This window comes from Pararge aegeria, chromosome 17 (assembly GCF_905163445.1).
Source record: "Pararge aegeria chromosome 17, ilParAegt1.1, whole genome shotgun sequence".
NCBI lineage: Eukaryota > Metazoa > Arthropoda > Insecta > Lepidoptera > Nymphalidae > Pararge > Pararge aegeria.
In genome coordinates, this window is record NC_053196.1 from 3922140 (window position 1) to 3949570 (window position 27431).

Here is a 27431-nt window from a genome sequence, read left to right on the forward strand (position 1 = left end):
TGATGCTTCAGTATTAGTTGTGTACTCGGTTTCTGTACGTTCTTAATTCTATGGCTTACTAAGTAAGAAGCAAGCAGTGAATACGAGCTTATAGTGTCCATTTTTTTCGTAAAAGAAAGAGATCCATTAAAATAATTTCAATTTCGAAAATTGAACTGTAAAATTCTTTAGTAGTAAAGTTTTTTGAGATCGTCTGGGGAACTAAATCAAAACAAATCAAAAAATACTTTATTGTACACCAAATACAAAGAATTAAAACCAAAAATAACTACATTAAAAAAAAGTTACAACAGGCGGCCTTATCGCGTCAACTGGAACCTACAGCCAGGGCGCTTTTAGACGCCCTGGTCTAATAAGAGCCCGCAAAAATATTTTTTTTTGCTATCACCATCTCAAAGCCAATCAATATAGAAAGCTATATACAATTCATAGATACAAAAAGATACAGATCGATTTGAAAAATTCCTTCTGTAGTTGAAGTCGGTCAAAAATCAAAGTAATTGTACAGGAAAACGGCCCAACATTTAGTAGACGCATACGTAGAGGTTATACGAGTTATATTCGATGGTGCTGTCTGATACAAGTCTAAAAGGCCGTTTCACGACTTTTGAAACTGGTTTGTGTGAGAAAAACACTAAGATAAACCAACTGTTAAGTGCATTAGTTTGCACAGAGTAAGTGTTATATTAAATGGACAATTTATAATAGAATAATAACAACTGGAATATTTTTCAAATTTATGAAAAACTTTGTCTCCCTATAATATATACCATTTGTTCGGGCACAAATATGATGTTATGACATACTTTGTACAAAGCATTAAATTAAATTAATTCTAACAGAAGAATAAAACAAAAACAAACTTAAGAATATCCCTATCCCTACTTAATATTATAAATGTCAATGTAAGTTTGTTTGTTACGCTTTCGCGCAAAAACTACTTAACCGATCCTCATGAAACTTTGTACACATATTTTTGGAAGTGTTAGAAGTAATATAGGATACTTTTTATCCCGACATAAGGCTCGGTTCCTTTGGGAGAGGGGATGAAAGTGCATGACGTTTTACACCATAGCTCCGACAAATTACAACCGATTTAAATAATTATTTGTACTGTAGAGGTTAGAATGTGTGTTTAATTTTGCTCAAACTGTGGTTGGAGATAGATAACAGAACTCCTCAGCGGACAGCAGCAAATCCCTCATTTAGGGTTAGCGATACTGAATACTTTATTTTTTTTTAGAACTGCAAAAAAATTTAATGCCACATGAAAAAACAAAATCAAACGCAGACAAAGTCACAGGCGACAGCTTGTATATGTATAAATAAGAACGCCTTTGAATGATACCTCACTTGACATAGTAACTTTGCTTCGCTCCTATCTGCGCCCGTTTGCAATGTAATATTTTTTTTAACATGAACGAAAACCGAAGTACCTTCAGAAGCCTTAGAGGTAGATTATTTACTGTCTCTGAGACTTATCTGTAAAACTAAAACGCTAATAGTTTTTGAGTAAACCATTGCCATAGTTTTTACTAAAAGAAATCAGCTAAAGCGCTAACATGCTAAAGTAAAATCAAGTGAATCCTGTCACTTTATTAGGTACGCGTAGCGTAGCGTATGTACTATGCACGTATCGGTCTTTTAACTTTAATAGGGTTGTCATAAGTAAACACTTAGAATGTTTTGAATTCGTTTGTATGGAAAAATAAATATGCTTTCTTTGATTTAATATTTTTACAGGGTGTTTATTGAAATATACTTATGCACCCTTCAACAGTATTTCGTAATTAGGTTACACGTTGTATTTTAAACTTTTTACTAACGTGGCAATAGGCGGGGAACATAGGTCGGAGAACCTAGGGTCGTTAGGGTCCCGAGGTAACGGAATGGCGACCCCGCACTGATAAACGTTGCGTTGGTTGTACCCCAACGAGGTGGGCAGAATACATCAAGAGCCGCTAAAAACAAGCAGTGCAGGGTCGTGGATTTTGGAACTCCCTACAAAAGTCCCGCAGGACGTCTATTGGCTGATGATTATGATGAAGTCTCCTTTCTACTTGGGATTAGTTTAAACTTAGTATATCATGTTAGTATAGCATGAAAAGAAACCAAAATAATAAATTTTCAGTAACGAAATGGCGAATTAGCACCATAAGGATCGAAGTTTTAACAATTGGCGCATAACCCTAAAAAAAATAAGTGCCATTATAAAACCGAGAACTGCTTTTTCATATCTGCATATGAGTCACGTCCCACGGACTAAGATCAAGGCTTTTGGGCTATTGGCCTACAATACTATATAAATAAGGTCGCAGCCTACGATGCCATAACGTAACAATATAGTGAGCAAAAAAACTGGTATTCCAAAAATGGTTAGGCATTATGTTATCGATACCTTAATTGGAAAACTAGAATGCATACAATGTATGATACTTATTTCTATCCGTTGCGAATTTCCGTCTTCTATCTTCGAAAATCTTTTTCTTAACCTCATCAAATTAAATAGATTATACTAGACTCTGTACATACATGACCCGACTGTAATTTTTTCGATACCGTAATTGGAAATTTAGTGATGTATATTATGTATATAACGCTTTCTGCCCGTTGCGGCTTTCCGCCTACTATCTCCGAATATATCTTCGTCTGTTCTATATTAAATTTTAACGTGCCTGTAAAAGTGCGTGACATTTTGATTCTGATTAGAGAAAAGTTAAACCGGTATGCGTAAAAAGAAAACACTTTATTCGTCTGCGTTCTTTTTTTCAGACATCTGTCATTAGCTCTATATCTTATATCTTTAAACGAGCAATTCTTGTATATATATATATATATAATTGGAATCTCGGAATCGGCTCCAAAGATCTTCAGGAAATTTTGTATACAGGTGGTTTCGGGGGCGATAAATCGATCTAGCTAGGATTTAGTTTTAGAAAATGTCATTTTATTCGTGTTTTCCGTTAATAACCGATTTGGTGCAACGAAGTTAAATATAAATCTGACAAACTAATTATTTACTTCATACATGAAATACCTTTTCCATCAAAATCACATTGTTCACGAGGTCTATCTGTGCATTGTTTGTTCACTAATACATTTATCCCCTACTACTTAAAACTACATTTACCTACATGTGATAATGTCACAAAAACGGTACAAACGAACCTTTGCATTTTTTTTTAGAAACCGGTCGTTGCCTACAGTGTTATAACGTAACAACATAGTGAACACAAAAACTAGAACTCCAACAATAGTGTGACATTTTGTTATCGATACCTTAATTGGAAAACGAGTATGCAAACTAAGGTATGTCATTTTTTATCGATGAATCTATTGTTGTGCATCACTGCTTTAAATGAATATGTCATGTTGCTGATCAAGGATCAGTCAACATTCAAGTAAGTCGAACGTGCTTGTCTCATCACCATAAAATTTGCGTCTGGTCAAAACAGCAAGCGGAAGCTATACCTACCAATTTGTATGTTATCATAACATCGATCTTGACGTTCGGCATAGGAATAACTTGAATCTTGTAGTGCTAGGATGCGCGCCAGGAGAGAGATATGTCTACTCATTATCTCGTCTCGTATAGTCTCGTCCATCTATAGAAGAAATACGAGTAACGTATAGTAACGGTAGAGATAATTATCTCGTGGTGCGCATGCTAGCCCTACTGGAGAGAGACATATAATACTTTGTATATCAGAAAACGATTAAGAGACTGGTCCTGTCCAATTTAAAAGAATGCATAAGCAATATTTTCGACATTTTGCATGGGCATAGAGAGATTCTGGATAAAAATATAGGAACAATTACTTAGCCGGAAAAATAATACGGTCCAGCTGGATTTTGTAAAAACAAAAAAAAACGGGAAACAGCGCTAATAGAATCTATACCAACAATATGACTCTCAACACAAAAACATGACAAGCATCTAAAAATTACTGTGTTATAAAACATGAAACAAAATTTCTTAACACACATTTCAGGACGTACAGAAATAACTCACAGAGAGGAAGCAAACGAATCGATTATGTGTCCCATTATAACAACAAAGGTAAGGTAACTTTCAAAGGTAAAGGTACAACAGTGTAAAGTTAAGTCAAAGGGCAACGTCCTAATCATGAGTCAAAGTCAAATTAAAATCTTTCTTGAATTTTTAATGTGAAAGCACTACCTAGAAATAATTGAAATTAAATCAAACAATTCACACATCAATAAGTTTTTGTTTTTATATATGCTTAGTAAAATCCACAGACCCATAACCCCAAACTATTGACACCTGACAAGGGACAAACAGCGACCGTTGCCTATATTTTGAGTGAGCTTATCCATTTACGCTTTTATGTTAATTTTTTTTTTTCTTTCTTTTGCAATGAAAAGCTATCTTGAACATAACAAGATAGCTTTTCATTGGTTAGTAGGAAACTCATTTGGGGTGCGGGAGATTTCCAATAAGAAAATGCTCGTCGGGTTAAGTGTAATTTGTAAAACACATGCCATGAACATGAAATTATATCGTGGTAAATATTAATATAGGTATCGTCCGGTTATTTTCCTAGTCTTTAGTTCGCCTGCGGGAAATCCCCTCATTGTGTGCATGAACTGAGTTATCGACAAATGGAAACGCCCTTAATAACCTCCAACTAAACGGTGAGTCTTTGGAGGAAGGTGAACTGTGGAACTGTGCCAACATTGTAACATGACCAAAATGTTTTTTAGAATATTCCGATGGGAGAGAAGAATTTATATAAAAGTATTGAAATTAGCTAAGCGGTCGAAGCGTCATAGCTTCATAAAAATATCAATGTTTATACTACAATGAAATAAAGTGTTATAGTAAAAATATATGTTATTCCACCGATTAACTTTTACAGTATTTTCACATTGACACTCGTTAGCGCTTTAATTAAGCTTAAATAAACTTCGGATCGTCGTATCTTTATAAAAATATCCATATTTTTAATACAATAAAGGGCTCAGCTGGCGAATGATAGTTTTATAGTAAAAATATATATTACTGCACCGATTAACTTTTAAAGTATTTTCACATTTACACTCGTTAGCGGTCTAATTAAGCTTAAACAAACTTCGGACCGTCTTATCTTTATAAAAATATCAATGTTTTTAATACAATAAAAGGCTCAGCTGACGAATGATAGTGTTATAATAAAAATATATGTTATTTCACTTATCAACTTTTACAGTATTTTCACATTGACACTCGTTAGCGCTTTAATTAAGCTTAAATAAACTTCGGATCGACGTATCTTTATAAAAATAACCATGTTTTTAATACAATAAAGGGCTCAGCTGGCGAATGATTGTGTTATAATACAAACGATGTTATTTCACCGATTAAGCATTCCATTGAAATGTTTATTCCATTTCATGCGTTTTATTAATGAACATACCAACACCGGCAGCGGATGTCATGTGTGCCTACATACCTACTCGAGTGAGCTACATTCTGAGGCAAGGTCAGGTGGTTTTTTTTTAATCAACACTTTTCTATTCAACTAATGTTAAACCATTAGGTTTAGTTGGATGTAAATAGGCGTCATGATAATGATTTTTTTTACATATTTGCCCTTGGCTGCAATCTTACGTAGTAGTGGTCTTTCTTACGTATCTTCACTTTCGGGGGGGCGAGATCGAATCCCAACGCACCTCTAACTTTTCTAAGTTATGTGCGTTTTAAGTAATTGAAATATGACTTGTTTCAACGGTGAAGGAAAACATCTTGAGGAAACCTGCATGCCTGAGATTTCTACATAATATTCGCAGTGGGCAAGCGTGGTGGACTACGGCCTTGCCCCTTCTCACTGTGGGAGGAGACCCGTGCTCTGTAGTGGGCCGGTAATGATGGTCTTATGCCCGTTTTCACTAACGACAAACGAGGCATTGCCTAAGCAAGTAATCCAAAAAGATACCATACATATGCATCTCATATAACCTAACTTGTGTATGCTTGCCAAAAGGTGTGTTATTTTGTGTTTGTTTTATCAAATTTTTAATTTTTCGTATGGATTTTATGTTATTAATAAAATATATGTATATTTTTTTTCATATGTTACCCTAAACATTATGACCGCCGAATGGGTATCGGAACAATCTACGATGCCTAACGTCGATAGTCATCATCTAAGAGTTGGTGAAACATTTTTTCTCTCTACGTATCACCCAAATCATTAGGCATCCGATTTAAGCGTCTCCTAGGTTTAATGAAAACGGGCATTAAAATGGTAGCGGGCTTACCTTTTGGGATATTGTATTGTATTTATTGTGGGGACGCCCGCACAGATCTGTTATATGTAAGGACCATTCCACCCTATTCCCCATGTTTGAGACACAGGTTTCACTGGTTTCCCGGAAGGTTTCCTAAAACCAAGCAATCACTTTTGTAAACCTAACAATATCTTCTATGGAGAGGTTTGTTCGGTCTTCTTCACTTATTTTATCCTTACTTTGTAGTTTCCATCTTATCAGTGCGTATATGGGGCACTCAGTTATGAAATGAAAGCTGTTATCTATCTCACCATATTCTGGACAGGCTGGATCTTCTACAATTTTCATTATTGTAATAGGCCTATTAGGGGTACTGGAGTAGATTGATGTGAAACTAATTTCTCTAGAGTTCTACACGGCTTCTTACCGAAAAGCTTGATTGCTTAGCGGCAAGTGTTTGTAGTTACAGATACCCAGCCTAGATTAGAGAAAAATCAATATTACATTACTAAATTGCCTCTGCTTGGGATCGAACCCGGGCCATCCCAATTATAAGAATACTTCGCCAGGCCTTGTTACACGGCTACAAGTCACAAAAAATTCTATAAACTATGTGAGCGGCGATGGGTGTATTAACTCGAAGAACTTATTCTAATTTTAGTGTTTCTTTGTAATTCAAAACTTATTTCCTTATTTGAATAGTTCTTTAAAGCGAACCGAAAAACTTCATTTACCTACACAGTTAGAAAAAAAAAACTAGTTGATCGCACCAACTCCGAGCAATGAGGTTTTACACTTTTTGTGGTCACACATAGAAGGTCGGCAAGCCAACTGTAGGTATTTGGAATGTTCAATTTATTATTTATGCAATAAACTGTTTATAGACCGCTCTATAATATAGTAGTAGAAAATTGATTGCATTTTAATTTATGGATATTTAAATGTTTTAATAGTGACAGATAAGATAAATCATTAAAAGCTGGCATGTTTTACTCTGCAAATTTAGTATGAAACCACAACAGCGGCGGTTCCATCGTTTCTAATTTAAGTATGCCTTAAGTCTTCAGGGAAGCGTGTCTTGAAGTAACGTATTCGTCTATTCGTAAGTTATGATGTTTAGTGGGTTAAAAGGATGGAACGCGCTATCATAGGACCTAACAAATAAATGTGGCATAGTTTTATGATAGTTATGCCATGTTTTGTCACACTTCAACTGTCAGTACCTTTCAAGTGTCAGAGCGTGATAAAACACTGCATATAACTATTCCAACGGTATGCCAAGAACTTCTGAGGTTTTTAAGAGATAATTTTAGAGTAAGAATTACAGCGGCAGATCTTCTATTTTCACGATTTTTGTCGGTGGCTAAAGCTATTGTAAGTTTTTAGTTAGAAGAGTAACCAATTAATGTTACATTTACTAGGCACTTGAGGTGTTCCGTCCTCTTACTGCGAAGATAATCTTTAGATTCTGGTTCATTTCAAATGAAAAGAAAACATAGTACAGAAATCACGGGCACTGATATTATTTTTATGAAAATTAAGCTTAATTGTCTATACTCCGCGAACAGCAGGAGAATCTGTATGGTGTAATTTATAATTTCTTCAATCCTTATACTCCACACCAAACAGATCCTCGGCAATATACCTTCTACGCACGTTTCACTCCGAAACCGGAGCATCCTCAGAAGATGTTGAGTTTACAATGAATAATTGTTAAGACCTACATTTTTTTTTTTAACAGTTTATTTTAGCCGCTCTACCGTATATGAAAATAAATATCTCCATTATAAATTAATTAGATAAGCGAATGATAGAATTCATTGTGAGCGTGACAAACTATTCAGAATGTTGGAACTGCCGTTTCACGAGTTGGTATCAATGCTTCTAACAGCATCGGAATCCGAAATCAATTCGAACAGCGGCCATTTTAATCCAAAACACGCCGGGATCGCAAACTTTACGCCCGCTATTTACCGGCGCAATGCAAACAAACATACTACAGGTACTTAATGCGATTCGATTCTCTAATTTGGGACGGCAGCCTTGTTTATTGTCATACATTATCTGCAAACATTGCATTGTGGATTTCAAATCATCAAAACTTAAAAAGCTTTATTAGTAGACCGCGACTTCGCCCGCGTTTTTTGGTTTTAAAGCATAACGTAGGGATAGTTTATTTGAGAAGGGTCACATTCTTCATTTCTTTAAAAAAAATAGATGTAGGTTTTATATAGAACTTTTTCAATTCACTTAATAAAAATAATAAAATTTCTAAAAAGAACTGTTCGCAAAATCTTCAGATTTAAATGTACGATTGGAATGAATAAAAAAATACTTTGCTGCTGTATAGATACTTTTGATTATAAGAATAAAAAATAATACTGCGATTCTAATGTCAATTCTGTTTCCAGCGATCTAATAAAAAAGAACACAAATCCTGCTAATGCGTCTGAGCTTATTATGAAAATTCGATATAATATTCCCTCGGAGACTTTTTTGTATTTAATTAGTTCTTTAATCATGTAATACATAATTGTAATATAATATTTTCAATAATGTAATGTATATCAATAACATTCTAAGCATACGTCAAGTAATGAATTTCATAAGCACAATTTTGCAACTTTACACATAGACATACATACTAGCTGACCCCAGCGGCATCTAACAGGCTGATTTGTGAATCTAAACAAAACCATAAGGTTGCCACCCAAACGCATTCCGAAAAATTCATTCAAATCGGTCCAGCCGTCTAGGAGGAGTTAAGAAACAAACACACGCTCATAAGAAATATATATATAAAGATAGAGAGAGAGAGTGAGAGATTGTACGCATACTAAATTGGGAATTCCTTCGAATAGCCAATTTCATAACGCCCATGATTGAAATAAAGGTGAAATTACGAAAGACCACAGCGTCACTCTATGTGGGTCAAACACTATCTCATGCAGCGGGGGCCCGGCCGGCGAAACGGAATAAACAAAGCATAGAACAACGGTGAACGGCGCGCAAAAAAAACGTGGACTTTGATCATTGATACTCAAATACCGTAGAATTATTGTAACGTTACTTCGATTGTACACGAGGTAAACTAAGCGATATGGTATCATTTTCTACCTACGTTTACTTATTCGATCTCGCCAAAGTTAACTACAATTTTTATGGTATCGAAGCGTGTAGCTACTGAAGGTACGGTTTACCAGTATTGTAACTAGATAGCGCTGCTTGGATGCCATATAAATCTTAGTTAACTTTCACGCGTTCGAATATGTACATTGTACACTAAGGTGGAAAATCACACACTTGGCACTCTGACAGGATAACAGTTCAGCAGGCGTTAAGACGCTAACCTGAGCGAGAAACTACTCCAAAACTGCCATCCAAAGACGTATAGACGGGTAATCGGTCGCCGTCGCTTGCGATTAATTGTCCAGTGTATTTTGAACCAATCAAAATCAGTGTATATGGAAGGCGTTCAGCGGGCGTTAAGAAATCGCTCCAAAACTGCCATCCATTGATGTGCATTCGATCGCTGCGATCGAACGATATGACTCGTTTTCAAAGACGTCGTACCAGTAGCTGGTGCAAGTAACTTGCGATCAATGCAACTTACGCCGTTAATTTAATTTCAAGTCGAAACGCGCCAGACTGCCTGCAATCTTAAAAATCGCCATCTTGTGTGTACAATCTGTAGCTAGCGATGGATTGCCCGGTTCTTAATGAACAATGTGCTTGATTTGCTACAATCCGCGAACACCTGACGAAGGGGTACTGAATATATTTTTAAAAAACTAAACGCACTAAAGCACGCGCTAATTACAAGAGCAAATAATGTCGATGACGGGGCCATCCATGTACTTGATATATTTTCACCGCACAAGTTAAAAAAACGTAGACAATACTTTAAATTGCAAAAAAACTGCCATTACTACTATTCTTTTAGAGTCTTAGGTACTTAAAAATACTTTAAATCAATTTATTAGCACTCCTTGTAACATAATGGAATAAGAAAGTGAAGAGCATTTGATAGTTATTACGTTAATAGGAATTGATGTTCATTCGAATGTAGGTACACACATTTAAAATTAAACTGACAGATTTCAAAATATATTCTTCTTACAGTGTTTCGTGCGGAAACAATGGCATTTCTTTAATGGAATTTATTTTTTATTATAAAGTCGACAATGTGCTAACAAGAAAATAGGTATATTCACTTTTAAATAGGTAATTACAGAATACGCTGAATACCAAAAATAATCTTCAACGAATTTTGTCTTTAAATTGACGCGTTCCTGGCATTCTCGCCATAAAGTGAATGCCATAAATTCATCGCATAATATTTAAAGCGTCATTACATTAAATTAAATTTTTAGTATTTAGCCGTAAGGAACGGAAAAAGCATGGAACTCTGATATTTAATGTGTCACATCGAAATTATATTGTGTGTTTTTTTGCTGTTGAGGAGTTCCTTCCTATATCCAACCCTAATTTTTATCACAAGATCAATAAGACATTATGGACATAAGATGATAAACCGGCTATTAATAGTTAAAATAATTATCGAAATCGGTTAAGATTTGACGGCGTTATTATGGACCATCGCTAAAATCAAAAAAATTCTAAAGTCAAAGTCGAAACTTTCTGTATTGATATCTTAGACTTACTTAGGGCTTTTTTTACTTGATTACATTAACGTAAGGGACGTAAGAGAATAAACCGGTTATTTATAATCAAAATGATTATAAAAATAAGTTCAGATTTTGCGGAGATGTTCACATCGCCAATAACGACAACTTATCAACATAACAGTCAAAACTTTCCATGTTCAATTAATTTTTAGAAGGCTCTTTTGACGTGGCTCTTGACATATATTATGATTGTTTGGCATATGATGGCAGTAAAATGAGGGTTTATATATAACTTAAGCCACGAAGGTTCTAAAGGTAAGTCGGGTAAGGCCGCTGTTTATCTTAGGAAGATATCCGAGGTATATATCAACGTGTTCCGATCGAAAACAAACATAAAACCACCTCGCCGGTTGGACTGCGAGCTGACGTCCCGGACGATACAATCGTCGAGGTCAACGCTTCCATTCTGGCCTAACGTGCACTGCACAGTTCACGTAATCACAGACAGAAACACATAAATGCACTGAACTCGCGGACCACGTTCACTGTATGCGCGTGGACATTTCGAAATGCGAATTGTCCCAAACTCGCAGCATGGATCTAGTACGCTCTGCTCAAATAGAAATTTCCATAATTGCAATGTAAACAAAGTTCTAAGCTTCAATAAAACTCTGCAATAATATATGTTCCGACATCAGCCATATTAATATACCATTGCCGGGTTCATTCTTCGTCTTTCATAGGCGAGGGATAGGTATATATCTTACACCCAGCAAGGTGCTTGTGACTGGCCACTTTAATAAACCATCTATCAATATCATCAATTTTAATATAATATTATTCTGAAGGATACGACAAAATACAAATACTGTTGTCTGACGTGTGTTAACAACACTAACCCTATTAAATGTCTATTCAACTTCTTGAAAATAATATTATTATGCTCCTAAAGTATGAACAACAGAAAAATGTTACTGTCATAGAAGTGAGATCGACAGATAATAGTATTATTATTGTTACAATTTTAACTCTACTGTTTGTGCATTCAAGCATAAATTTGTAAACACCAGAAATAATGAACTTTAAAACTTTGTTTTATTCGAACTAAGTAGTGGTCCTCGAAAGTGCTCCTGGTAAACAAACTTCTAACCTACAATTTTTGCAAACACATTCACTTCTAAACAACATTGTAAACGAATGAAAAATAACGTACTTAATAATCGCAAAACATCTGGACAATATTCTGGGTTATTTCGCATAAAGCCATTGTTGTCTACACGAACGGAAATTTCTATTTGATCAAATATTACGGTCGCTAGCGCATTGGCGCGCGAAAAACACGCGCACGCGCACAGATTTCTACAGCGCCACTGTTTCTGTTTCGGTTCCCAGGCGATCGCGAGCGGAGTCAGAGCGGAGCGGCCAATTAGACGTCGCGGCCTTCGACGGTCATTAAAAATGTTAATACAATTCCAAGTTGGAACAATGACCCAAGTTGTAATTTACATAACTTTGGCTACTAGTTTTATAATACTGTTAAGAGTTCAGGGATTAAGAGATTCTTAATTTTGGTGGCCTCTAGGAAGAAGCACGAAATGGGTTGTCTTATTGTGTCTTCTCCGGTTATTAAAAGAGTTAATACAAGTTGGAAAACTGACCCAAGTTGTAATCTTTGCTACCAGTTTAAAAATATTGTTAGGTTAGGTATTGGGAGATTCTTGAATTTGATGCCTCTTTTTAGAATCACAAAATAGGCAACCCTTTTTTACATCGCTGCCTTCGACGGTCATTAAAAATGGTAATGCAACTCCAAGTTGGGCCACTAGTTTTACAATATTGCTACGAGCTCAGGATAAAGAGGTTATTCAATTTGGTGCCTCTATTTAGAAGCACAAAATGAGGCCTTGTAGACGTCGTTGCCTTGGGCGAACACAAAAAGTGTTAATACAAGTTGGCAAACTGATTTGTAATTTACATAACTTTGGCTCCTAATTTTAATATTTTAAGAGTTCAATTCAAAAAATGTAAGAATCTAAAAATTCTTACATTTCTTGCAGAACAAAATGAGCAGCCCTATTAAAGTCGCTGCCTTCGGCGCGCCGGTGAAATTTCGGTGGTATAATCTGGTGGAAGAATTCAGGGCTAGTTACCAGCCTTCCAACACCGATGTCACGTAGAAACTGATTACGGGTATGGGTTTACTATAACTGCCATACGCTGTACAGGACACTCGCGTGTAGTAATGCCCAGCGGTTCCGTGCCGACCTAGCAGATAGAAGGGGTTGTTTTAGTCCGTGCAAGTCGGACATGCCCTGCTATCAGGCAGAAGTCTGAAGTAAAACGCGTATTTGATGTTCTCGGTATACTACTCCAGGGTACCACTCAATTTATATTGTATTGAAGCAGCGCCATCTAATTACAATAAAGGGAAACCATACTTTCACTAGATGGCGTTGTTTTGATACCATATAAATCGTAGTTAACTTTCACGCGATCGAATAAGTAAATGTAGGTAGAAAATCTCCTACATTTACTCATTAGAGCGACCACCACCGCAGTGTGAAGTACTCTTATGCCCATTTTCAGTAACGACGACCAAGGCAATGCATATATAAGTAGCCTAATCTAAGGATATTCCTAGACTTACATCTCCATTTACTCAAGGAGGTTGGTTGTTATAAAGATACATACTGCTGATTCGACCTCGTTAATTGTATTATAGGTATGTACTTAGCAGTACGCTTTAAATAAAGTGACATAATTGTTTTAAAGAAGCTTGTTATGAGACGACGCGGGCGTCGTTCATTGTTCGTTGACAGCAATCATATCGAGTATGCACTGGATCGCGGATGGCAGTTTTTATTGGTAGGCGAATTAAGAACGAGAGCGAGTTGATGACGTCACGGGACCGAAACCCGCATATCATTCGGTCGTTGCCCGAGTTTTTTCTATTTGGGTATTCGTTCGTCAAGCCGCTTTATTTGATTAAGGACCGATTTTTCTATCACAACTCATACATTTCTTATCTTTTGGCGAATAAATTTCACGTTTTTATAGTTGCTTCTTCGGAAAATACCAAATTTATTCGAGAGAAAGACTATCAAACAAGTACCTTTGCGACTAACAACTTACCGCGACTTCTATTTACAGTTCCGGTACTATCTCACATTGAAAACTATTAGGGGGACCTATAGGTTTAAAATATACTTGCCATACCGATAACAGCTCAGCCTGCTACAATCTTAGTCAAGGGGACTGACTTGGAGTAGAATAAAAAATAAAACCCTCGTGAAGAAATTTTCCAACCCATCTCAAGAATATAAGCTATCCTTATTCAAAATTTCGATCTACCACGTGTAACTGAATTACAAAATACTGTTAAAGGGTGCATAAGTATATTTCATAAGGAATCACTCTGTAAAAATATTAAATCAAACGAATAATATTTATTTTTCCATACGTTATAATTTAAAATGTTTACTTATGACAACCCTATTGAAGATAAAAGACCGACACGTGCGTAGTACTTACGCTACGCGAAGCGTACCTAATGAAGTGCAAGGAGTCACTTAATTTTACTTTTGCATCTGATATTAGGGTTGATGTTTTTGAGTAAAAACTATGGCAATGGTTTACTCAAAAACTATTAGTGTTTCAGTTTTACAGATAAGTTTCAGAGACAGTTAATAATGTACCTCTAAAGCCTATGAAGTACTATATGGGTTTTCATTTAAACTTTGCTTATTTTGAAATTCCCTGGTGCTTTCCCGGGATAAGAGTATCTCCTATCAATCTCTAAGGTGCAAGCTATATATGTGCCAAATTTCATGAAGATTGCATGCAACAAATCAACAAACAGACAGAGAGACACGCAAAGCTAAAAGTAAATTGAAAATACCAATTGTTGAAAAATTAAGAATAAATTAATCCCTATGAAAGTAGTTAGAGGTAGTATTTTTAAAAGTGCTGAAACATGTGTTCGTTATTTTTGAATGAAAAACAAAAGTACCAATTCAGATGGATAGAACTTTAGCGGCGAAGGAAAAAAAACCTAATATTATTACAGCTCACGTATGAAATAGTAGTAATAACTAATAAGGTTGGTAGAAAAGGAAAAGGCAATTAAGATTTGTACGGTAACGTATTTTCCGGGAAAGCTGTCAATTCATTTCTATTCATAGAGTATTTTTCTTCATTAGCGTCGCGTCGCACAGTGTCACGTTGCGATGGCAAATTAGATCAATCAACGTGTATATTCGTGTGTGTACGTTGAGTATTCAAATGGGCTTTTCCATCTCAGTTAAGAAAGTAATGGAATGATTGTTATATTTAATGCCGTGGAATTAAAATTGCCGTGCCGTAAATTGGTTTCGTGGTAAGTTTCCGACTATTATTATGATCACGGGTTCGTTTATAATAATAATTATAATCACCAAGAGGAAACATAATATAAACCACGTAGGTATAAACTAACTTTTGACGACCTGCTCTCCGAGGGTTGGGCAATGCCAAATTCTTACTCCCGCCTCAAACCTATGGAAAAACTCAACACCATTTCAGTGGTTCGCCCCGTGAATCAAGCTCATCCTTAGTCCTCATGATCCTGACATGCTAACCAATAATACGGTTATAATTACATTCATTTGTAGCTAAAGATAATTAGAGCATTATTATCTCTATTAGAGCTGCGTGAAGATAAACAAACACATTTATTAGCATTCATCTAAACAGTGTTTGTCATAGTAACCCGTTACTGAGGCTACGCTATGTTATAAACGACCGTACAGTTAATTGGACCAATCATCGTCTTTAACATGACGTAGTGTTCTCGCATAACCAATTCTGGGCCCAGCGATCTAATATCTTTGATCAACAATACACTAGATGTGCTATTAAACGTTATAAAGTTTTCGATCATTATTTCATGTTGATGTTTGGTGGAGTGATTGCGTTAAAAGAAGCATTAATTTGCGTTATAATCACTCTTAAACATCATCACCATCAACTTATTACAGACCAACTACAGGGCTCGGGTCTCGTCTCATAATGAGAAGGGTTTAGGCCTAAGATTGGAAGATTTCACACTCCTTTGAGAACATTAAACAGGACGCGCTACTGCCTTCAATTCGTTGCCTGATCTTCCAGTCAGAAACACACTTTCTGATAGTAACTATATTTAAAAGATCTTCCCGTACCATAATAAATTGGGAGTTATGCTTGCTATACTAAGCACTGTAAAATCGGTTGTGGGAATCAAACCCATAGAATTGGACTCGGAAAGCAAAGTCGCTGCCCACTGCGTCAATCGCTCATACACTCCATAGATCACCATCAGTAACAGAAACTTCACTTTCGGTGTTATATTTTATACGGTAGCATATCTAGTACATTATTGATCGAAGTCTATTATGCTTGGTGCTGATTCCATACATTCATTAAATTGATTGAAATTGATATTGTGACTGTTAGGGTCGCTTACATCATGTGGACCTAGTAAGAGAACTCAACTGCCTGGCTTTACCGGGTGGTGCCAAAAAAGTTTTGAGTTAGAATTATGAATGAATGTATGAATGAATGAATGAATGAATAAATGAATAAATATACTTTCATTGCACACCACAAAAAGTACATAGAACAAAAAGAAAAGTATGACAAAACAACGTATACAATTTGGCGTATAAAATTTATATTCAAAATTACCTGCCCGGAGTTAGAGAATTATCAGTTTCCAACCCAGTGCGTCGGCGAACCTCTTAATTTGACGGACCCCATAATTAGCACTAACATGTGACAATAATCGTTATAAACCAACAACCCGTATTGAAGCAAAATTGTTATACTTTGGAACGTTCAATCCCGTGACAGGAGGCCTACCCAACGATGGCCCACAGCTGCGGGTGGTTGACAATGATAAAATTGTAGGTAAAGACCTAGAATTTTTAAATCACTGTGTAATTTCCAAAAAGCCTGATTAGACTATCAGGCTTTTTTTTGGATATTTAAAAGATAGCAAAGTAGACGCAGAAATATATTTGTTCACAATGCGACTAAACAGAGAAGACTGGTGCAGGTTTTCTTTGTAAATATCTATCAAGTTCTAGAGAGTGCGGATTTTAGATTTGTTTTTATAGACTATATTGCATGGCCCACTTGATAGTAACTTGAAGACCATTGCCTTCTTTTAAATACTATATTTGATGTACGAACCGAATGGCCCACTTGGTAGTCAGTGGAAAACCATCGCCTACATGTTTATAATAAATATGTATATGGTAGTAGTGGCAAAGGCAATTAAGATTGGTATGGTAACGTATTTTCCGGGAAAGCTGTCAATTAATTTCTATTCATAGAGTATTTTTCTTCATTAGCGCCGCGACGCACAGTGTCACGTTGTGATGGCAAATTAGATCAATCAACGTGTATATTCCTGTGTGTACGTCAAGTACTCAAATGTGCTTTTCCATCTCAGTTAAGAAAATAATGGAATGATTATTATATTTAATGCCTTATTGGTTTCGTGGTTAGGGTGTGTTCACCTATGATTATGAACAAGGGTTCGTTTATAATAATAATAATAAAATTATTATAGTTTATAAGAATGTTTTGATGATTACAATTTTGATATTCTGTTGAACAACAGTCACAGAGCATGCAACGCACACGTCCTACAAAGAACCGTCGCGTGTCCATCAACTCAAGGTGTTAAGCCTCATCTACGTGTAATTACAGCGGCAGTCGGCAGGAATAATCATGGCAGCAGTACTTCCCCAGGCGAGCTCTGTCACAAGAAGCTTTCATCATCATCATCATCATCATCTCAACCAATTGACGTCCACTGCTGGACATAGGTATTTTGTAGGGAGTTCCACAATGCACGGTCCTGGGCCGCCTTCCTCCAACGGTTCCCAGCAACTCGCCTGATGTCATCTGTCCACCTCGTTTGGGACCGACCTACGCTACGTTTACCGGTGCGGGGTCGCCATTCCAGCACCTTAAGACCCCAACGTCCATCGGTTCTCCGAGCTATGTGCCCCGCCCATTGCCACTTCAGCTTCGCAACTCGCTGAGCTATGTCGGTAACTCTAGTTCTTCTACGGATCTCCTCATTTCTGATTTGATCACAAGAAGCTTTACTACTACTAAAATTACTTGCACGACTAGCATGGAAAAGAGACATTTTTCTCCCCGGAGAAAGGATAAATTTTGATCTTCCCCCACAGCACTGCTAGCGTGGGCCGGAGACAATTATATCCCCAGGGAAAGGATATAAATTTATCTTTTCCCACAGCTTTATCAACTCTCAGAGCACTGGCGCACAAGTTGAAATAGTATCCAAATAATTTATGTGTATTAAAAAACGGTGGTAAACTTCTCCTATTCCATACTCCAGTGATTTAGCAGGTGGGCACGTTAATTATATCTCTTGTCAGGGGATATAATCGGGGGATATAATTTTTATCTCCCGCCCGTGCTAGCCCTGCAGCTTTATCAACTCTCTGAGCATTGGCGGACAAGTGGAAATAGTATCCAAATAAAAGGTATACGTGTAATTAGCGGGAGTAAACTTTTCCTGTTCCCCGTTTCCGTGCTTTGGAAGGTGGACACGTTAATTTTATCGCGTGTCAGGGGATATACAACGTGTAAATGAAAACCGAAATAATACTTCACAGGCTTTAGAGGTACATTATATTCTGTCTCTGAGATTTGTCTGTGAAACCGGAAACCTAATAACCAATGTCATAGTTTTTACTGAAAGAAATCAGACACAGCCCTAACTTCTCATGCAAAATTATAATCATGAGACTCCTTTAACTTTACTAGGTACGCGTCGTGTAGCGAAGGTACTACGCGCGTGTCGGTATTTTATCTTCAATGGGGTTGTCATAAGAAAACATTACAATAATTTGAATGATTTGAAATACTTTGTATGGAAAATTAAATATGCTTCTTTTGATTTAATATTTTACAGGGTGATTCCTTCTCACATCCTTCAACATTATTTCGTAACTCGGCTACACGTTTTATGTGAGAAAAATATTTTTTATATGCAGTTCTGGTGTCAGCAGTGGTGGAAGTAAACAGTCTAATCTTGCGTCCCCTGTTTATTCCAGCACTGAATTATTAGGGGTCTTCTAATCCGACTTAAATGGCTTAAATTTATCGGTTAGCTATAGAGATATTCCGGCGGAAAGGGGTAAGCAAGAGCCCTTGTGAGATAGCGACACGAACTTCCGCGCTAATTAATGTATCCCCGGTATAATTTCGTGCCGCCTCCAAGTTTCAAGTGGCGCTCGTATTAAATTCATAGTGTTTACTATGCAGCCTCACTTAGTTTCTTACCTTAATTTACGGCACGTGCGTACACGGTGTTAATTTGACTGTGAAATCGGAACATAATATTTCTTTATAACCACAATGTGTAAAAACCAGTACCTAAAATATCAGACCCAAATTTTAGATAGATAACGATTAGTGGTATTGATGTTACTGCTATACTAACATGGTAGCGGGCTAAACTGCATAGTCACCTACTAGCTGGATAGATTGCAGTGAATGGCTTACTTGTAGTTAAATAATTAAAAAAAACACTATGTGATCACGAATGCCTGATAAACGCTTCCATATGGAATACCATTTTCAAAACGGCCAGGGGGGGTAAACACTCTCATTAACGACCAACAACAAACGCGGCTAACGCAAGCCACATACTCAATTAAAAGGAATAGGATTTGGAATCGGCGTTCATAACGTGGACAAAGTTAATTAAAATGTCCCTAATTACGCAGCAGCAAGCGAGCGAGCGAGCGACTGAGCAAACTTGGCCCGAGTTGTACTTATAGTGTTGTGTAGGTTGCAGGACTAAAAGAGGCAGTTATATCTACTCAAATCTGGTCAAAGTGAGTTGGACTGGTTTGATTTATCTACTTATTGGAATTACGCTTAGTCAAAGTAGAAAAATACAACAAGTTGTTAATGAACTGTTACTAAAATCCCGTTATGGACAAAGTAAATTGGTTTTGTCATAAATAACAGTGGATATCAATACTACTAAGAGCTTTAATCGCTCTTGTTATTACATTTTGCAATAATGAATGCAGGACCGAAAAACAGTTTCATAGGGACACCCTACATTCACAAAACAGACCCCTGCCTGTTTCACCCCCTGGTCTCACTCTCTCTAAACACTTTCGATAACGACATCCAACAAAAGCGGCTAACGCAAGCGGCAAGCCACATACTCAATTAACAGAAATAGTATTTCAAATACTATATTATATATATAATATTATAATAACTTTTTTATTAACAAAATATTGAAGTAATCAAGAATCCTTAATTATATATTTATATATAAAAGAGAAAGTTTGTGGGTATGTTCCGTATAGGCTCCGAAACGGCTGGACCGATTGGCGATTACTGAACTGTCAAATACAGCTTTTATTTACTATGATGATATTCTATTGTTGGGTGGTCATGGTTGTAGATAATGATCTTCACCCGCTCGAGAAGAGAATAGAAGATAATGAATACGGAGAGAAATAAATGATTTAATATATTATGCGACTTAAATTAAAAATTTAATGATGTAAGTTTATTGTTTAAATAAAATAAAATAAAGCAAAATCTAGCCCGGCGAACAGGGCTGGGTACGCTAGTATGTAACTTATAAAAAAATAGATGCCCAGTAGTGCAGCAGCGTAACTAAAATCATCTTATGTAAGGGATCTACTTAATTTTTAGTAGTTACACTTTAACATCATTGCCACTTTGTTTCTAATAATATATTTTGTTTTAATATGTTTAAAAACCTTTTTATAACCCTTAAAACCCTTTAAAATTTTATATAACCCTTTTTTGTCTATATTATTTGCCACATATTATTTGTTTATTTCGTACTAAGATAGTTTGAAATTGTCCTCAATTGAGATTTAAATGGCTCGGAAAAAAGAGGCGCCTGTCACTACCTCATTTGGAAATCGTGTCCCGCCCAACACTAGCATGTTGGCCGCCAAAGCGATCCGCAATGTTTGTACTTTATTAGAGCAAGTTTCTACGCCTCTGTTTGCATACAAGTTTGGGCCGTTTCCGTTTTATTTACTCACGGCCTGGAACGTTCCAACTTTAACGGCCCCACTAAATCCTCACGGGATGTATGTATGCACCGGGATCGGTACAGCATCCTGCTCTTAGAATATGCGAATAACTCGTGTACTATACATCGTGTACAATATCGCAATGAACCGCCGAAAAAATTCGAACGCACGAATTAAAAAAAAGCGACTTCTATATTGTTCTAAATACCTGCAAAGGCGCTAGTAGTTAAAATGTACCTTAAACTTAATCCATACATGTCAAAACTAATATTATAAATGCGAAAGTGTGTTTGTCTGTCCTTACTTTACGCCCTAACTTAGCAGCCGATCGACCAGTGGCGTGCAGAGTTTTTGAGCAGGGTATGCATGAAGAAGAAAGGTGCCATAAAATGGAAAAATCCATTGCATTTATGAGTTATATAAAAATGTAAGGGTAGGCAGTGCTTTTGTGCATGTATGAAGTGCACGCCACTGCGATCGACTCGCTCGGCATAGATTTAGTTAAAAGGACGGTGAGTAACACAAGCTACTTTTTATCCCGGGAAAAAATCCGTTCTTACGGTATTTGTAAAAAAAAGATCTTAATAAACGTGCACGAGGAACGCAGTCAACAGTTAGTTATTTCAGTAATCTCTATACTGAAATCGGCCCACGTTCCGCATTGCATGTTGTGCGTTGTAAATTCAACATCTCCTGAGTTGAACTTTTCGATGCTCCAATAGGTATAGGAGCGGAATATGCGTAGGCATCATATTTCAAAACACCCGGATGAGCGCTGCGGTCATATAAATGGAAATTCCCAGGCTAAATACCCTGCGGGGACAATTTAGAAATTTATTGGTCACAGAATTTTCTCGGGAGGCCTCAGCCGCGGCTATCTCCTATCCCATCGGCAAAGGCTTGCCGCCAAGCGATAACGCGTTCCAGTACTATGCCGCTCAGAAACCGATAAAGTGTAACCGATAATATAACTGCCACAACCTTAACAGTTTAGCCGGCTACCATCTTAGACAAGATCATCACAATTGGCTAAGGATTGAGATGACAATTTTATTATTTATTATTTTAAATTTTTAAAGACTAACGTTTATAAGTAATGCCCGCCGTTGCCCGCGTTTACTACAATTTTAACAAATCCCGTGGGAACTGTTTGTTTTTCTGGGATAAAAGTAGCCTTTATTACTTTACCCCGTCCCTTCAAATAACTCTATGCCAAAAATTAAGTACATTGGATGCTTAGACGTGAAAGAGGGACTAACAAACAAACACTTCTTCGCGTATATAATATTAATTATATTAATAATTAAGTATGGATTTTACAAAAAAAAAAGAATAAAGATCGAAGTTCTGTCGCCCAGGTACAACCAGCAAATTAAATTAAGCGTAGGTAAGTATATTATTATAGGTAAGAATAACGATAGAAAGCGGTGATAGCGCATTGGGTAGAAACTCAACCTCACTTTCGGAGGGCCGAGTTCCAATCCCAGCACGCACCTTTAACTTTTCTTAGCTATGAGCGTTTTAAGTATTCAAATATCACTTGCTTCAACGGTGAACCTTCACCGTTGAAGCAAGTGATATTTGATTATTACCTAATAATCGTGAGGAAACCTGCATGCCTGAGAGTTCTACATAATATTCTCAAAGGTGTATGGAGTCCACCAAACCGCAGTGGGTCAGCGTGGTGGACTACGGCCTTAACCCCTTCTCATTGTGGGAGGAGACTCGTGCTCTGTAGTGGGCCGGTAACGGGTTGATGTGATGATGATGAAGTATAATAATAAAATGTTTAATAGTGCTGTATTTATTTACCTATATAATTCAACATTGATAAGAATTAAAAAAAATGTAAATCAATAAATGATGAATGAATAAAAATGTTATGCAGCATTCATTGCCTTCCTCAAAGTAACGCCTTTTATCCAATATTTGGTACACCAATTGCCTAGAAGATTCCTTTCACCGATTTCCCTCTAACCGACAAAACTTTGTCCTCAACATTTTGCAATAAAAAAAAGTAGCAATCAGCTAAATGGAACCAAAGTTATTAGTCGAACCGAAAACCCGTCGGACGTGACTGGATATACGAGTAAACGCGATCAAGGGGGGTTCGGTGAAAAAAGGAGGCATCGACGGAATGCCAATCTGAATATGGCCCGAAAGTATTACCCGGATAAAGTGCTGATATATGCAACGCTTATTTTTAGCAAAGTAGCGGACCACTGGGTCAAACAAATAAGGTCGTGTGCGTGAATATAGCTTCAATAAGTTTACGATATAAAGGGAGGGCAGACATTCAATGACTGTAATGAGGAAGGTCGAAAGGTTATCCTATGAGCAGCGGTAACTATTTGTTTCAAATTCAAATTCAAATTCAAATTCAAAATTCATTTATTTCAAGTAGGCCTAATTAATAAGCACTTTTGATACGTCAAGTGAGTCTGTTTGTAGTGACTCTACCACCGGTTCGGAAGGCGGATTCCACTGAGTCGAGCCGGCAAGAAACTCAGCAGATTGCTTTTTTCCAACATCATTTTAAAGTTTAACAATCTTTAGAATTTTTCTGTTTTGTGAGAGATGAGAGCCGAGTGGCCTGCTTCCAAGCAGCCATGTCGTTAAGGAATTCGTCAAACGTGTAGAAACCACGATTTGTGAAATGTGTATATTATTTCACTGTAATAATTGTCTGACAAAGTAGATGGACCACCTGATTTTAAGTAGAAAATCATCGCCTATAAACAAAGTAATTCTTCGTAGGGCATGCAAGGAACGTATCCGACAAAGTGCCCCTCGTATCCATCAATCTGATGACTACGCCTATGTCATCTACATAAACCTCCTCTTATGAACCCATTACCGGCCCACTACAGGGCACGGGTCTCCTCCCCCAATGAGAAGGGGTTAAGGCGATAGTCAGGCACGCGGACCCAGTGCGGATTTTGGTTAAGTTATGGGTACCAAGCAGTGGCGTGCATAGAGGGTATGCACAAGGTATGCCGATGATATAAAATTAAGAAAATCTCCAGTACGAGTTATAAAAACTTAAGGGTAGGCCTTTTATAACTCTTACAAAGACTATCCTTGAGTTTTTTATAACTAGTACTGGAGATATACTTCATTTTATAACCCGTCTGCACAACGTGTTTACTATGGGCGAACCCTCTCGTTGAACAGACTTTTTGCCCAGCAGTGGACTATTATTGGCCATTGATGACGGCCGATTGGCGCAGTGGGCGCAACCCTACTTTCTGAACCCAAGGCCGCGGGTTCGATTCCCACAACTAGAAAATGTCTGTGTGATGAGCATGAAAGTTTTTCATTGTCTGGGTGATTATCTATACTTTATCTTATATCTTTAAACGAGCAATTCTTATATATATATATATAACTGGAATCTCGGAATCGGCTCCAACGATTTTCATGACATTTTTAGAAAATATAATTTTATTCGTGTTTTCGGTAATAACCAATTTGGTGCAGACGAAGTTGCACGGGTCAGCTAAGTATGTATGTATATTATTCATTAAAATATTCATCAGTCATCTTAGTACTCGTAACACTAGCTACGCTTACTTTGGGGCTAGATTGCGATGTGTGTATTGTCGTATTATATTTATTTATTCATTATTAATTTAACTGATGAGCACGTACTGAAATTTGCTTGAGATTTAACTAAAGACCTCATACGGTTTCAGCCGAGTTGCTTGATGTAATATGGAAATGGCGGCCGGCCGGATTCGCAATGCGGGCAGATAAGGATTTTATAGCGAAATTGTACAATACCCTGTCGCGTAAACAGTGTGAAAATAGGCATATTCGCGCGAAACACCCCCGATAAGTGGGCATCGCGGCGTCATCGGGACATTTCGGGCGATAACGTCGCCGCAGTAGCTTTTAATGTTTCATTGCATAAATTAATATGTATCCAGAGGAAAAACTACTTCGTTGGTCTAGTCAGTACAATCATAGAATTACGGGGACCGGGGTTAAATTATCGGGACACTTAAAAAATATTTAGTCAATAGTCAATAGTCAATAGTCATTTATTCATAAATATTAATATTATACGTCACAAAGTAATTATTCAATAATAAATTGTCTCATGCAAATGTATATTATAATTTTATAAATTCATTATAATATTTTTTAGGTTACTTTAAAATAGTTTAAAAAATAAATTAATGGAATATATATTTTCTCCAAAAATAACTGTAATATGAAAAGTAGATCGAAACTACAATCATTCCTACTAGATGTCGCTACAGTCGCTAAAAGGCTGATATAAAAAGGCATATACTAATCTCGGCAAGGAGAAATAGCCGCGATTGTTAAACGCCTGTAGAATAAAATTACCTGAGGAATCTATAAAATCAGTTCAAAAAATTACTTGTTGAATATAAGACGGCAAAAAAGCATAACGTTAAGGAATCGGACGACTTTTCAGTATGTGTTTTAAATTAATAAGAGAGCTTATTAAATATAACCATAGAATATATTATTTTACAGCGTTTAATGTACCCGAAAAACAGGCTAAAAAATAAGTTTTAAAAAAAAACTTCTAAATAATGGAAATGGATCGAAAATCATATCGGTTATGTATAATACTGCATTGAACAAATACTTTTTTTCCATTATTACTCTACACAAAATTTATTTTCGATTCTTTTCTACAGTTTTATTTAGATAAAAAGAAGTTATCTTGAAAAAAACCCCTTGGAAGTTATCTTGAAGTGCTTACACACAGATGACGTCACATGAAGAACAGATTTACAAAATCATAATAATTATATCATAAAAATATTAATTGGACAATCGTTTCATGTTATTCAAAACTCATTTATTTTAAGTAGGCCTAAATTATAAGCACCACCGGTTCAGAAGGCAGATTCTACCGAGAAAAGCCAGAAGAGCAAGAAACTCAGCAGATAGCTCTTAATTTTACAGTTTAACTTACGTTAGGAACATTCTATAAACATACCTTTTAGATTAATTATTTGTTATTACTGTCCGATTTCGGGCTTCTTGCGTCTTTATATAAATATCTAGGAATACATCCAGAAAGCAATATTACGCCAAGATTAGTTTAGTTTGCCAAATAAATAATATTAGTGTAGAAAAGAATGAATAAATCAGGACAGACAAACGACAAACATCGAGTTTACATGAAAGTCGTGAGTTAATGATTTACGCGCAAATACTCATTAATTATTCATTTATGCTAATGTTTCTGCGGTGCCTATTGAAATTTAAAATTTCCTTCATAATCCATTTTGTCGACGAAAACACTTTAAACTCAATCGTCTTAATACTACGATGCGTAAACGCGGCGACCGAGCGGACGCCGAGCGACGTTCGTACCAACTTTTCACGTCATCTAAACACAGCCATACAGTAAGTAGTTCGACGCCTTTGATCTCGTGGCGTATGCCGACAGCGTCGCGACATTGTATCGAGGCGAGGAAGGTCCTTTGCCGACCTCCGTACTAAGGATCATTTCCTCGTTACGTATTCAGCACTATTGTTCTGCCTAGATGGCTCCGTCGCACCTCTATATGTAGACCTATGGCTGATATAGGTAATATTGACAATATGCATAATATTGTTAATAATATTAACGTGTCTACCAATTTCTTAGGGATATTTACAATAAATTTCTGAAATATAAATATCGTGCCACTCACCGTGAATGGTGAGCTCCGAGTCCCGGTTCAGCTCGTACAGCCTTAACGCCTCATCCAGCTCCAATTGCGTCGATATCGTGCACGGATCACCTTCCTCGTCGACCCACTTCATTGTGAACACCTGAAATATAAATAATATATAAATAAATATATTACAAAAACACACACCACAAAGTAGCCACAAAGTTAACATAGCTTGTGTTAAGGTTATGATTAAGGAATTATCAATTTTATAAATTCAAAATTTATAAAACTGCTAATTCCTCCGAATGTTGTTAAAACACTAATAAGAATTATAAAAAAGCAAAGAGTCATCTCTGAGTAATTGGGATCTTTGAAAAAGTAGATCGAAACTGCAATGTTTCCTACTAGATGGCGCTAAACTCGCTAGAAGGCCGATGTAACATATGGCATATTGGTCTTCCTTTATTCAAATTTGCACAATGATGGCACTTTTGGTGCATTCATTACATACAAAATATTTACATAGTGGGATGATGGCGACGACAACCATATACGTATAACCATTATCAAAGAAGAAGCTTACAAAAACTTAGCCGGGTGTTCTTTTTGTCATCACCATCGCACAATTTCATTTGAAACTACTTAAGAAGCAACCTGGTTAGAGCAATAATTCACACCCTAGCTTTTTTACCATTTATGTAATCTTCTGTTCTGTAGAAGGAATTTTCTAGAAGTTTTCAAGAAGGAGTTTCTGTGTCCAGCAAAGGATGTTAATAGGCTGCGGATGATGTTTGTACTAAGGCAATCTAAATAATTAATTACCTTGTTAGTAG

The 27431-nt window shown here is 36.6% G+C and overlaps 1 protein-coding gene across 3 annotated transcripts in view; it reads right to left on the reverse strand.

Annotated features, from left to right (window-relative positions):
• Positions 1-27431, reverse strand: part of LOC120630930 (atypical protein kinase C) — a 305109-nt gene that overhangs the window by 274742 nt on the left and 2936 nt on the right. Inside the window, exons 1-2 of one of the 3 annotated variants that reach the window (XM_039900276.1) lie at positions 12073-12087; positions 11262-11530 (exon numbers count right to left, since the gene is read on the reverse strand). Coding sequence is in view for 1 of the 3 variants with exons in the window: in XM_039900280.1 (XP_039756214.1) it covers positions 26635-26755 (121 nt within the window). In the remaining 2 variants the exon portion in view is untranslated. Of the gene's footprint in view, positions 1-11261; positions 11531-12072; positions 12188-26634; positions 26756-27431 lie in introns of those variants that run through there. The other 2 variants (XM_039900280.1, XM_039900277.1) reach the window with 2 other exon arrangements.